This window comes from Eschscholzia californica, unplaced genomic scaffold (assembly GCF_041429995.1).
Source record: "Eschscholzia californica isolate CP2 unplaced genomic scaffold, dmEscCali1.0.p SCAF_1, whole genome shotgun sequence".
NCBI lineage: Eukaryota > Viridiplantae > Streptophyta > Magnoliopsida > Ranunculales > Papaveraceae > Eschscholzia > Eschscholzia californica.
In genome coordinates, this window is record NW_028238198.1 from 58,639,521 (window position 1) to 58,653,098 (window position 13,578).

General features: G+C 36.6%; 2 protein-coding genes across 2 annotated transcripts; one reads left to right on the forward strand and one right to left on the reverse strand.

Moving 5' to 3' along the window:
• The first annotated feature begins 882 nt into the window (after positions 1-882).
• Positions 883-4,433, forward strand: LOC147567849 (ACT domain-containing protein ACR9-like). The gene is made up of 6 exons (XM_086654378.1): positions 883-1,431; positions 1,989-2,207; positions 2,288-2,393; positions 3,204-3,555; positions 3,674-3,958; positions 4,044-4,433. Exons 1-6 carry the CDS (start codon positions 1,278-1,280, stop codon positions 4,188-4,190), a joined length of 1,263 nt encoding a protein of 420 aa, XP_086510504.1. The 5' UTR covers positions 883-1,277; the 3' UTR covers positions 4,191-4,433.
• A 1,634-nt stretch (positions 4,434-6,067) lies between these two features.
• Positions 6,068-10,025, reverse strand: AGD7 (ARF-GAP domain 7). The gene is made up of 3 exons (XM_086654379.1): positions 8,939-10,025; positions 7,242-7,319; positions 6,068-6,866 (listed from the first exon to the last, which is right to left on the reverse strand). The coding sequence occupies exons 1-3, from the start codon at positions 9,734-9,736 to the stop codon at positions 6,345-6,347; spliced, it is 1,398 nt and encodes a 465-aa protein (XP_086510505.1). The 5' UTR covers positions 9,737-10,025; the 3' UTR covers positions 6,068-6,344.
• Positions 10,026-13,578: the final 3,553 nt, after the last annotated feature.

The following is a 13,578-nucleotide window of genomic DNA, read 5'->3' on the forward strand; positions in this document are numbered from 1 at the left end:
CTTCTTAGTCGATCCCGATGTTGGCGGAAACTTATCGTAGAACAAAAATTTCAAAGTAGTTTTCTTGGTGGAATCAATTTGTATGAAAAGTCTAACAACGATGTATCGTACTTGATTAATTCTTATCAATTAATCAAGTAATTTCAATTTAGAAGTAAAGAACTTGTTAAATTAAAACTCATGATTTACGTGTCCTTGTATACCATACCAAATCTTGTCAGTAGTTAGGGATTTTCTCGTGATGGTCAAATTGGATGTATGTATTAGGAGGAATACATGAAACTCTCATGAGATCCAAAAGTCACCAACAAAAATATTAACGGACGTGGAGTTACTCAGTATTCCTCATCATCAAAATCTTGATGAAACTTGACACATTTTATACCTACTTCTCCCTTAGCGGCTAAAGGCACTCAGGCTCTCCTTTGACTATTGTTTTAATACTTCTTTGTTTCCTTTTTCTCGGTGTCTTCTTTGTATCATCATAATCACTTCAAAGAATCACCATGGAACATTGACGAAGATTTGAAACAAAAAGTCCAAAATAGATAATTCTAATTCATCAAATCATAAAACACCGATCGTATTTAAATCTAATATTGAACATATAAATTAAGTTAAAGTATGTTTCGAATCAAAATTAGGACAAGATAGGAACTCACAGTTCTCCTTTAACAATACTCTTTGACTAATTTCGGACTGACCAATCGAAAGATTTCAAACTGACTAGTTCGAGACTTTAAGACTTAGCATGACCAGTTCGAAAGTCAAAGCAAAGGCTCAAGCTAGGCCAGCTCGAAACAATCTAGTACTGATCCAAGTCTGAATTTTTCCTTTAGTTTTCGAACGGGTCAATTTATATCCGGCTGCCAATAGATGTACGGGGTCTTCGCCTGGTGTTAACGGGCATTTTCTCGAGTGTTCTTAGTAGCTCCCTCCATTCACCATCATCGTAGGTCCCAGAATATACAGCAGCAGCAGCCGACATAGTCTTACCCTCACTTTATATGCGAGCTTTCTCTCTCTACTCTCTCTTTCTCTCTCTACTCTCTCTTTCATTCTCTCTCTCTCTCTCTAACTCTAAAAACGTCGAGATTATTTAGTAGTGGAGGAGAGCAGTCTACCCACCTAAATTATAGCGCGAATTTCTCATTCTCTTCTCTGTTCTTTTGTTTTTCTTTCCTGCCGGAGATGCGTGACTTCGACGACGAGATCGACGGCTAATCGAAATCTCACATTTCCGAAGGGTGATTTTCCTTCTAGGTTTTATTTTCAGTATGGGATTACCTAATGATGATGTGGTTTTAATAGAGAAAGGGAAGAAACCAGGTGAAACTTGTGTGATTACGATTAATTGTCCGGACAAAACTGGATTAGGATGTGATATCTGCACTATTATACTTGAATTCGGTCTTTATATTACCAAAGGAGGTCAGTTTTCTTCAATGTTTGTCTCATATTTGTGTTTCACGTTTGTATATCCAGAGGAATTGCTGAATTTTTTTCCTTTGTTTATTTCCTAATGCCTTTTTACTTATTGATTTGGGATTTTGGTGATTCTATAAGATTTTAGATTCATGTGGTATTAATTGATTTACTGGTTTATTTGCATCATTTAGATTCTTGATTGGTTTAGTTTCTTGCTTTAATGTCTAGGGTTTCACATAATGGATCTGACTCGTATTTCTTCATTTCTTTGAATTTGTTAAGGGTTTATTCTCTGGAGTAATAATTTTTTGCTGATCTTTTGTTTATATTGAAGTTGTTGAATTTTTCTGTTTCATTTAATTTATAAGCTTGCATGTCAATGAAAACTTGTTAATTTTTCCTCTCTTGGGATGAGTCTGTTTTCCTGATTTGACAGAAAAAATCAGCTGGTTTTTGTTCTTTTTTGTTGGCAATTAAACAATTGAAGTTACTGATTTCATAGATGTCATTAATGATTGTTAATTTTGGGTTTTTCTTTTGTGAATTTTGTTTTGTTACAGATGTTTCAACTGATGGGAGATGGTGCTATATCGTCTTGTGGGTAATCCCTGATTCCACTATGACTAATGTGAAATGGGCAAGTTTGGAGGAACGGCTTCTTTCAGTATGTCCATCATATTTGGCATCATTCTACTATATCCAGCAAGCAAATTCTTCAAAACCACCATCCGTTTATCTTTTGAAATTTTGTTGTCTCGATCGAAAGGGATTGCTACATGGTAATCAATAGTCAATCTGTTATTTTTTCATTGCTTTTTATTTGTTCATTGGTGCTGATATAGCTTTACGTTTCCTGTAGATGTTACACAAGTTCTCTTCGAACTTGAGCTTACGATTCAGAGAGTGAAAGTGATGACTACTCCCGATGACAGAGTTATGGACCTGTTCTTTATCACAGATAGCATGTAAGCCATTATCACAGCTTTTGTTCTTTTTTGAATGTCTCTTCTATAGTATAACTCTTTTTGTATATAACTGGCTTCATCAAGTATATGGTCCCCCCCAACACAAGATAACACTTTTCGACCGTGAAAAAAGTTTGTGGCCTTGTTCAACTGTTACTTGCTTCATTTGAGAGGTGGTCCCCTTGATTTATGTATTAAAATATACGTTATTCTGTACTAAGTCACCATTTATTATCTGTTTTCTTAATTTTCTGTGACACAATTGTCAATGATTATGGTTATTATTTTTAGCTTAGTAGCTGGATATGACGATCCAACCAGATGACTAGGGGGTTCGGTCGGGTTTAGGGGTGACCCTAGTTGATATCAAGTTACATTTGAGACTTCGAAGTTTGAACTATTACTGTAGAGTAGAGTTTGTCGTCTATGTAGGTATACAAGAGTCGGCCAAGTTACTCCACTCCTGTAGACGGAGATGAGTATATGCCCCTGACCTGTCCCGAGCCATGCATTCCCCAATTGGTTTAGTTTTGAGAAGATTACGAAATGTTCCTTTTACCGCTGAGCACTGTTTCTACAGTTCTCTTAGAGCTGTGCTTGTTGCATAAGGACCGAGGTCGGACTAGCATCATACAACAGAGCATGATTTTTATTTGGTCTAGCTCTCTTGTTGTATTTAGTTTAACGTTTTCTTCTCTCCGTGTAATAAACGTACTTTTGGTTTCTATTGAAAATGTAGTCGGTTATCCCTTAATTGCTCTCGGAATTCCACACTAACACATCTCATGTTTTCTTATTGTTTCATTTCAGGGATCTCTTACACACAAAGAAGAGACAGGATGAAACATGTGAACGGTTGGATGCAGTTTTAGGAGAATCTTGTATTAGTTGTGAGCTTCAATTGGCAGGCCCAGAGTATGAAGCCCTTCAGAATGGGGCTTCTGCTCTTTCTGAGGCAGAGGCTGAGGAATTGTTTTCTTCCGAGCCAGACAAAGAAACCCATGTTCAGGCTCTTAGTCCAGACTTGACGAAACTAAAGACGGTCAGCGTTAAAATTGACAATTCCTTGAGCCCAGCACATACACTATTTCAAATACGGTGTGTTGATCAAAAAGGACTTTTCTATGACATTATGAGAACGTTGAAAGACTTCGACATTCAGGTAACTAGTCTTCCTCTAAGTCGGTTGCTAGTTATCTTTTTCAGTTACATATAAAATTCTGTTGCCATCTGATCCCTCCTGAGCTGCTGTATGAACTTCATTATTGTTTTTCATATAGCTTGCTTATGGTCGATTTCCCTCAAGTGTCAAGGGATATCGTGATATCGACCTATTTATCCTGCAAAAGAATGGGGAAAAGATCAAGGATCCCGAGAAACAGGAAGCTTTATGCTCCCGTTTGAAGGTGGAGATGCTTCATCCATTGCGAGTGATCATTACCAATCGTGGACCTGATACAGAACTCTTGGTCGCCAACCCGGTGGAATACTCTGGAAAGGGAAGACCTCGTGTTTTCTATGATGTTACCATTGCTCTGAAATTACTCGGCATTTGTATCTTTTCGGTAAGAACATATAAGAGTTTCCTGATCCTTTGTCCCTGGTTTTACTATTTCTCTCGACTAATAAAATCTTAAACACTTTCTGCAGGCTGAGATCTGGAGGCATACAACACCAAATAGGCAATGGGAAGTATACAGATTCCTGTTGGATGAAAATTGTAAATTTCCATTTGCAAACAGTGGAGCTAGAACTCAGGTTGTAGATAGGGTGAGAAGAACACTGATGGGATGGTGAACTGCAGCATGAAACCCTAAGTTCCCAAATGAATGTTTTCTTCTCTTTAGAATCCATCCTGTGTTGATCTAAAACTCATATTTAGTCCTCCATTGTCTAAATTGCTGTCTGCTTTCGATAAATTTTACTTGAGACAGTGTAACAGTGCAGTGAAGGCAAGCCCGGAGCTATTCGTAGAAGCATAGCTTTTTCGGGCCTAAATGTGCAAAGGTTTTGGAGAAATATTACTTTCCTTCAGAGTCCTACTCGGTGTTTGATTCAGAGAGTAGATGTGTATATATATATATATATAAAACATCTCGGAAGGGCAATAACAATAAATGGACCAGAACAGTTGGGAAATATTCAAGTCCCTAAAAGAGCCCGATATATCCGAGTCATTATGCTGGAACTGAGTTGTATAGCTTCTCATTTGTTATGGCTTGTCCTTTTTATGACGGATATCGGTGCGTAGACTCCTTTATTATATGTTTCCAGAGAGAGAGAGAGAATTGATATATGATCTATCAGAGCTGTCACAGGTATGCGAATGAATATGATGCATGATTATTTCCGTAAGGGAGGCCTTTTTAAAATCAAAATGTGCATGAAGTAAGCCACTAATTAACACTTAAATGACCATATATTTTCTCCTTCACTTAAAATCACTATCCCCTGTTCAACATATAATTTTCTTAACCACCAAACCTAAAATGTATTCCATTAATTCCTTCAAAATTCGGAACATCCTCACCACCAATCTGGTTCCACCTTGATCAAGGGATTCCAATTGTGGATAATATGACCAACCACAAATGTATCTTTCAAACTAGCATTGTTTCACTTGAAGGGAAAAAAACAGACATGCCTTGGGATCATACTTTGAATAAACTAACATTCAATCAGAAAAACCACCTTCCAACTGAAAGGACAACGTGAGTTGTGGCTTTTCATATCAGCTACAGTACAAATTGTAACGAGTGATTGTTTGTATTTTCTCTAGCAAGAAATCTGAAATAAAAGACTATCTTGGCCAAGAAGATTTTAGCTATCTTTTCTCCATTTTCTTTTTGGTTTCTTCATTCTCAAACTAATCAAATAAGAAATCCGACCATACCCTATGAAACCATCTTTAGAAAGTGCAGAAATAAAACTTTTCTTTCTCCCCAAAATAGAGCAGTATTTCGACGGGACTAAAACCTTTGAACTCTCAACGGGAAGGCGAGGTGCTAATTTCTGATTTTTGTAACTTTAATTGAAATAAAATTACGAGAGTACTCCTATAACAAAATCCTTGACTTAATGACTCATTTTCACTTGTTTTTTTCAAAGTTACTTTGACCTGTACCGTTCTTTTACGTGTGACTCATCGAGTCAAGGATTTTGTCAAAAATCCCTTGGACACTTCACTTCCCGTAAAATTATTATAACAAAAGTTATTTTTTTAAGTATTGGAATGTTTGCATTGGAGAAGTCTTTCAATAGGTGATCTCAATTTTGCTAAATAAGAAAAAGAAAATTTACATATTCATTTTTGAAACAGTCAGTATATGATTTTTGGAATTCTTTTCTAGTTTTGCATTGACCCCACCAATATAGTTCCCTTGAGAGAAGACTGTCAAGTTCAAACACCAAATATTTACCTTCATAGAGTGTTGGAGTGGGTACCCAAAAATACCAATCAATAGAATCCATTCCACTTCAAAAAGTTTTTGATTGATACGACAAATTTGGAGTTTGGAGGACTACTGGAGATGCTCTAATTACACAAGGTGCACACCCGCACAGTGCACAAGTAAAGTTCGAAGGCGGACAGCTAACTTGCTCTGCGGCAAACAATAACAAGGGCAGGATAACTTGGGACAGACAAGTTGTGCCTGCCATCATGTTTCAACATATTTTCTTCTCTTAAATGTAAACTTGAATTGCAGTATGAGATTTCCCACATAAATAAACTATAAACTGTTCTTACAAATCCAGAAAATTCAATTTCCTTCCTGGCAAACATCAAATCTATATTTCAGGGTAACCAAATATTAGTCTGTTGTTCAATTCTAAATAAAGGGAAGTTAAGCCCCGATCCCTACAAACAAACCATTTTCAACTTACTTAGGGAAAGACCTGCTCTTTCTTACCTACCATGGGCAGTTATAAGATTAGATGCAGAGTTCCTCTTCACCGAAATCCGCCATCAGTCCATAAATCATCTGATTTTCCTTTCTGGCCCTCTTTCGAATTTTTATTGGAAGAGCTCTGGAAACTTCCAAAACCATCATCTTTCGGATCATCCCATCCTGCCCAATTGTCATCGTCTCCATTGCGGGGAGATTCCTCCTTGTGGCGACTGCTACTGTCTTCTTTATTGTCCCAATCGTCCCAAGAGTTTGAAGAGCTAACAGAGTTGGGCTGCTTACCTGATGAAGTGTTTCCACCAACAAATCCAGATGAGTTGTTCCATCCTTTGCTCTCTTTACCGAACTCTTGATGGTTCCCACTTCTATCACTCTCGTTGCTTTGCCAGTTATCTCCCTTCCATGAGGTAGTGCTTCCTTCTTTTGTGAACTCATCAACTTTTTGTGAAGCCATTGCCATGACTCCTTTCATGATTCCCCATGTCCTCTGACCAATCTCAGTCGTTTTAGCAGTGACAACGTTAACCGTCTCATTCACCTTATAATCGTAGCCGCCCTCTTTCACCTATAAAAAGGTAAAATGGGGCCATGGGGGTAAGAGATCTGTCTAGTTCTCATTTGAAGATATCAAGTTCAATGTTAACATTGTTTACAGGTGAACGAATTCACAAATAATGTACAACGGGAGTTAGAGATCCAGTAGAACTTTCACATTAGATATCCTTGTAAATGGAAACTGAAAATAAACTATAAATGAAGAAACTAAGTAAATCAAAACAGTTTACTAGCTTAGCTACCTTCTACCATTAAGTTGTCAATCTTGCCACCATAATGAGATACAACAAGATAGAAGGAACATTAAAAGTTATAAGGAAATAGTCAATGACAATGGGCATTTCATTAGTAACTTGAGAATTAAATGGAGAGAAAAGACAAATACCTTGGAAGTAAGTTCTTTTGTACCAGCTTGGACTACACTAGCGGCAGATGATGCAACTAGAGATAGCTTACCAAATCCCTGAAAGAAAAAACGAACTACATTACAAAGAGGAAAAGCTCTAAAGGAAACAATCAAATATAATTCACATCACTTATTCTTAAATCGTTGTACGCATTACATTTGAATATTATGTGCTTCATAATTGATAGGGGCAAGACGGACAGGACAAAAAGATTGAGGTTGAAGCTTTGGTGACAGTGGCTAAGTGAACCCAGCCTACAAGTCTAAAGAAAACAACAACTATATAAACAAAATGCTAACAGAAAAACACAAGTGCGCTACAAAACCACAACTCATTTTGTTCACTGTTTGCCATCATAGAGAGATGATGATCTTTATATGTAATAGCCATCTTTTGCTTTTTTTTATTAATATGGACACTATCACCTATTTCTAAGTACCTTGTCCTTTTGCAGATGCAAAAGAAACTGACGTAGTAATTAAGCATGAGAACCCTCTCGTAACAACCACTCTCCAAGTTTAATGCCCTCACAACAGAGTTAGCATAAGGATAATCTTAACAAAGAAATGAGTCTTGCTACGAATTTTAACAGGTGGATTGGAGCCCCTTTGTAAGACTTTTCTATATCCACTAACAAAGCCTCTCTTCTTTATAACAATTAAAGGGGTGCCACTTACCCATACGACCAGCCTATGGTATGTAACACCAAGCTGCTCTAAATGAACACAGTTTTTCTTACTTTCACATAACAAGCAACAAGTAAAAATATCTCATTCTTATTCGAACAATAAAATTTTAAAGGAGTACAACTTACCCATACAACCAACCAATGGTATGTAATATCAAGTTTGTCTTACCTAAAAACAGTTTATCGGGACTATTCTCACAGAAAAGAGAAACGAGGTATATTATACAACAAACGAAACGAAAACTCAGAACTGGGATAAGAATTCTTCTAGTCTCCCTGTACTATACTTAAATCCATGTAAAATTGGTATGGAACCCTAAGATGTAAATAAAATCCACAATAATTTTAAGCGACTCGGCAACAAGCAAGTTGTGGAGGGTTGAAAACTTTGAACTTCTTTTTAGAAGGTAAAGTGTTGACTGGACATCAAACTGTGGCACTGTGCAACCTTCAAGTGGTGATATAACAGTTGCTTTGGTACCTATTGGCCATACATATATGACCCAAGTATAACATAGGTGATCATGAATGGTACCAACTACCATCACAAGATACGCCAATGAGATTACTTATTAATACTAAAGCGCTTTCACGTGAACAGGTCCTCAACTTCTCTGGCATTAAGATGAGTAATATCACGAGCTAGTAAGGAGCTACCCCAATCCTGTAACATATGTCAAAAGCTTCATCTCCACCGTCAAACCAAATTTTATAGTATTTTAGCAATGGAGCAGAGGCGGCACATAACCAGGCTAATGCTATTTGTCGTTTGGCCACTCATCACTAACTATAGAGGGTTTCTGTAATTGTTCGTTAAAGATGTTTATGTTACAAAAAACACTTAACCGATGCATTTTAAAGTATAAACTGATTATCTGTCTTAGTGTTTTTGAGTATTCAAGAGATAAAACTGTGTGTGAAAGCTGAATATGATATATGATGGATCTATAAAGATGATAACAAATTGAGAATATCAATAACTCTCACCTGAGAAAAAACAGAAACAGTGTCTCTAAGAGAATTCCCTTGAGAGTAATTCTGCTGAGATGATGGAGGAGGAGTTGATCCAAACCCTACATATTTCCCTCCTTTAGAAGGAGGCAATCCTTCTGGCTTGGACTCATTCTCCATCATTTTCCTAGCAAAAAAATCCTCCTTTTTTGAAGCAGACGATTCCAGTTCTGCCCTAGTGTAAATATCCTGTGTCGATTTTGATCTTGCCGGTATTCCCCTATCACCACCACCACCACTGAAACTCCCAGCCGATTGGTTACGCCTAATATCGGAAGATCTAAATCCATCATCGTTATCCCAATTATCCCAACCTCCATTACGGTCCCTTCCACCACCACCACCAGAAGTATGCCCTAGCGGCGGTTTCTTATTACTACTCCCAACCGTCTCTTTAACAACAGGTGGATCTTGCCATGATCGTCCTTCGGCAAGAGCTTGAATTCTATCTCTATAAATTCCAGCGGCATTTGTATTATACTTAGCAACAATATCGATCTCTTTAGGGATTCCATACTTAGATAAAAACGAATTTAGCTTTTCATTACCACCAGCTTCCATCTTTTTGAGTTGGATCTCGGACCATGAATCCATGGTGACTGATCTAACGAAACTTATATGAACACCAAGACCGCGATGCTTACCAGAACACTCAAGACACATGAAGATACCGTAAGAGACTGAAGCCCATTGAGGGTTTTTCTGTGAACAATCGACGCATGTTTTGTTTCCTGGTTGTGATTGTAAGTCTCGGAGACGTCGAGAAGCCGCCATTGATTCCGATCCTGAATGAAGCCGGATCTGGTTTGTTGAAAAGCTATAGGAATCCAAAAAGATAGATCAAAATGAAGAGAAACCTAAAATTTAGTATTTATTGGGAAGTGATATCAAATCAAATAAAATCTTATCGAAGAAGACTTTTTTTCTTTTTTCTCGCGGAAAGACTAAAGAGAGGCTTCGCTACCTAAATGGGCCAAATGTCCACATGGGCCTAAAATTCAACGATCTATATCTTGAGTTTGATTCATCCGAAAAGTAGTTTACTCCCACCACCACTTGGGTTGTGTTTGATAGCAAGTTGGGGAAAGGTAAAGATAGAGTAAAATTTTCTCTGAGAATTCTTTTCACAAAGGAACACTTTCTCTATAAATATTTTCCATATTTTCTTATGCTTTGTTCATTAAAAGAATTTCAACTGGTTTAGTGGTGGCCAACGCGCCGTGCCGACACGGAAACGGACCGGCACGGCCCGTTTATTTGAGGACACGGAACGGTCCGTGCCGTGCCGACCCGTCACGGGTCTGGCGTGCCGTGTCGGGGCTGGGATTTTAGAGCCCCAGACCCGTTAAACACGACCCATTAGACCCGCGGGAACGACACGGAACGGATCGTACACGGCACGACCCGTGGGTACGGAACGACACGGAACGGAAACGGCAACAACGACACGCTAGCAACGGCCCAATTTAGTTATTTGAATTTTTTTTTAAACACTTTTAATTTGTTTTATTTTAAAAAGTTACTTAGGGTGTACAACACTCTCTTTTGAGGGTGTTGTACACCCCCACCCCATTTATTAGTAAAAACTTAAACATAGATACATATAGAAATTCAAGAGATATAATTAGTAGAGATTTAAATGAAACGTATGAACTATATGTGAACACATATGGGAACGAAGTAAGAAATTCCGGTTCTTCTTGTAGTGGTCCTCCATTGCCCGTGCCTATTGGTAAAGCTACAAATGCGGCGGATAGATTTTTGTTGAAATTGAATGAATCTCGACCATCGGGAAATGTCCACAATGAATTATTCACATACTTGAGTACAGATCTATTAAGTTTCCTTACGAAAGAAGAAAGAAAAAATTACACGATTTTAGGTTGGTGGAAAGAAAAAGGAAGAATAAATTTTCCAATTTTATCTTTTATGGCTCGTGATCTTCTTTCGCCTCCGGCTTCTACAGTAGCATCTGAATCAACATTTAGTACAAGTGGAAGAATTTTGTCAGATAGAAGGTCAAGATTGAATGAGAAGTCTTTACAAGCATTAGTTGTGTTGTAAGATTGGGGAAAAGCAAATTTCAGAGTACAAGAGCATTTTGATGAAATTGCATATCAGTTGAAGCCTCAAGAGGTCGATAGTTCGGATACAGATTGTGATGAAATTAGTGATAGTGATAATTTCTATTATTAAGTCAATTTTGTATTATTTTTTTTTTTGCAAATGATTGATAGTTAGGTGGGTGTCAACCTAGTTGGGATGTATCTAAACTATAGTGATGCAAATTTTAATCTTTTTCACATTAATAAAGAGTTATTTCGATTTTTATTTTGTTTATAGTTCTACTTCATTCATCTAATATTCTAATGTGTTTACAAATTGTTAAATTTTCATGACAACTACTTTATATTACAAAAAGAAAAAACATTAAAAAAAACGTAATACTTGAATTAAAAAAGAAGTAATACTTAAAAAAAAAGTAATACTTGAATTTAACAAAAGAGGTTTTAATTTATTTATTTTTTACTTAGATTTTTTTTGTCGAAACAAACTAAAACTTTTTTTCAAAAAAATAAACAAATAAAGTGGTAAAGATAGTCCCACACCTAAACCACAAAATATAAAGTAAATGTGGAGAGTCTTTATACAACTCTTTTCCAATAAAATGAACAAAGTATGACATAGACTCTAAAGTTTTTGTACATCACAATTTTTTACTTGAAAAAAATGTAATATTTCTTTTATTACTTTTTTTTTACAAGTAAAAAAATATTTATGAATGGGTCGGAGCCACGGGAGCGACTACTGGAACGCCACGGAACGGCCACGGGAACGAATACGGGAAAGCCACGGAACGACCACAGAAACGGCCAGAAACGCAACGGAAACGCCACGGGAACGCTGGGCCGATCCAATGGGTCGTTTCTGTGCCCAGACCTTTGTGGTCTGGGCACGACCCGTTGGCCACCACTAAACTGGTTTAACCCAGAAATCGCATCTTTTTTGGATTTTGATATCAGTAAAATTCAACAACAATAACATACGAATGCAATAACATACACCTATCAGTACACACCGTAGATATGAGCAAAACTAGCAATTACATCATATATGAATATATTATATTATATATATAGCTCTAGAACTTATGAAGACAAACTTCATCTTGCACTAAAAAGTTCTCAAGTAAACAACCGGTTTTATCTCTTTAAAAGATGACAAATCCTCCATAACCATTAATCTTCTTCTTGAGATTGGACCGATGTTGGAGCCTGGAGGATATTAATCCTAAGAAAGTAAATGATATCAATATTTGGGGCAAATGAACTAGTCATTTTAGTGATAATTTGTTTACTATGAAATATTTTGAGGTAAACAAAACCCTACAAACTCTGTACACTCTCTTTGATTAGACAAACTATTTTGTGTCTCTGTTTTGGTTCTGAAGTATTTTCAAGTTTGAAGAACGAGAAATCAAAGAGAATCCATTCACTCATTTCTTCTTTCTAGTTTTAAATCCACAAAATCTAATGTTAGCATACGTTTGAATTTCTATGTACTTGTTTTTAGTCTCTGATTCAATTTTGTCGTAAGAGAAAAATGAAGATGAAGCTGGAGTGTGAACTTTTGAAGATGCAACTTTTCCATTGTTCTTTCTCTTTCCCTTCTTGATAACTTTGTAGAGAGAGGTTGTAATTATAAATTTTTGCTTCACCCGAGAAAGTTTTTGTTGATATGGGTACAAAATTCCACATATTTTGGGGAATTTTGAAAAAACAAGTCAAGTGACAAAGAATTTTTTTCCTTAAATGGGCTACCAAACACAAGGAAATTATAAATTATTGAGAAAAAACTTTTTTACTTTCTTTAGGAAAAGGGCCTATCAAACACAACCTTGGTGTAAGAGTTTGAACATCCACTCTGCATACCGAAAGTCCCAAGTTTGAATCTCATGGAAGTAGAAATTTATGGTTTATTAAACTTTTTTTTTTGTTGCAACATGATTTATTGAACTTGGGTATAATTAAGATAGATGTAAGAATAAATGCGGTCTCAGACCCATGGGACCTAAGATTCCTTTAAACATATTTGTTGAGCTCATTCCATTCATGACATAGATGTATCAATGTCATGTAATGAGTCAATGACTAATGAATCTATATAAAAAATATATAAGTAGGTTGAATGTGGGAAAACTAATGATAAGCGACGTACGCATGATTCATTATGCATTGGAAAGTTTGGTGTTCCATATTCTAAATTGGACAAAAAATTCACAACTAATTTCATTTAAATGTCTGGGTATTATTATTCGAGACTATTATTTTATACATGAAGTATAAGTCGAACTCCTACATAGTTTTCCAAGTTAGATTAGATGGAATCATGCAAGGTTTTTGCGTTATATTAGTTTTTTGGAGATTTATTGTACATCACACATTGAAGAATGTTTGACATTAACAAACAATGGTTTACTTGAGAAAGACTAGGCATAGCCCGTGCCTCCGGCACGGTGAAAGTCTAATTTCAAACTTATAGTACGACTACCATACGGTTGTGAAAATCCTTAATCTTCTGTTTTTTCGAGCTTCTCTCAGAAGGCACGATGCAAG

Bases quoted from the DNA above. Each gene is read 5' to 3' on its own strand.
- LOC147567849 (XM_086654378.1), top strand. From the start codon at position 1,278: ATGGGATTACCTAATGATGATGTGGTTTTAATAGAGAAAGGGAAGAAA. The intron at 2,394-3,203 runs GTAAGCCATTAT...GTTTCATTTCAG, and splicing joins TTCTTTATCACAGATAGCAT to GGATCTCTTACACACAAAGA. The intron at 3,959-4,043 runs GTAAGAACATAT...CACTTTCTGCAG, and splicing joins TCGGCATTTGTATCTTTTCG to GCTGAGATCTGGAGGCATAC.
- AGD7 (XM_086654379.1), bottom strand. From the start codon at position 9,736: ATGGCGGCTTCTCGACGTCTCCGAGACTTACAATCACAACCAGGAAAC. The intron at 7,320-8,938 runs GTGAGAGTTATT...TTTTTCTTTCAG, and splicing joins CTGTTTCTGTTTTTTCTCAG to GGATTTGGTAAGCTATCTCT. The intron at 6,867-7,241 runs GTATTTGTCTTT...ACCTTTTTATAG, and splicing joins CAAAAGAACTTACTTCCAAG to GTGAAAGAGGGCGGCTACGA.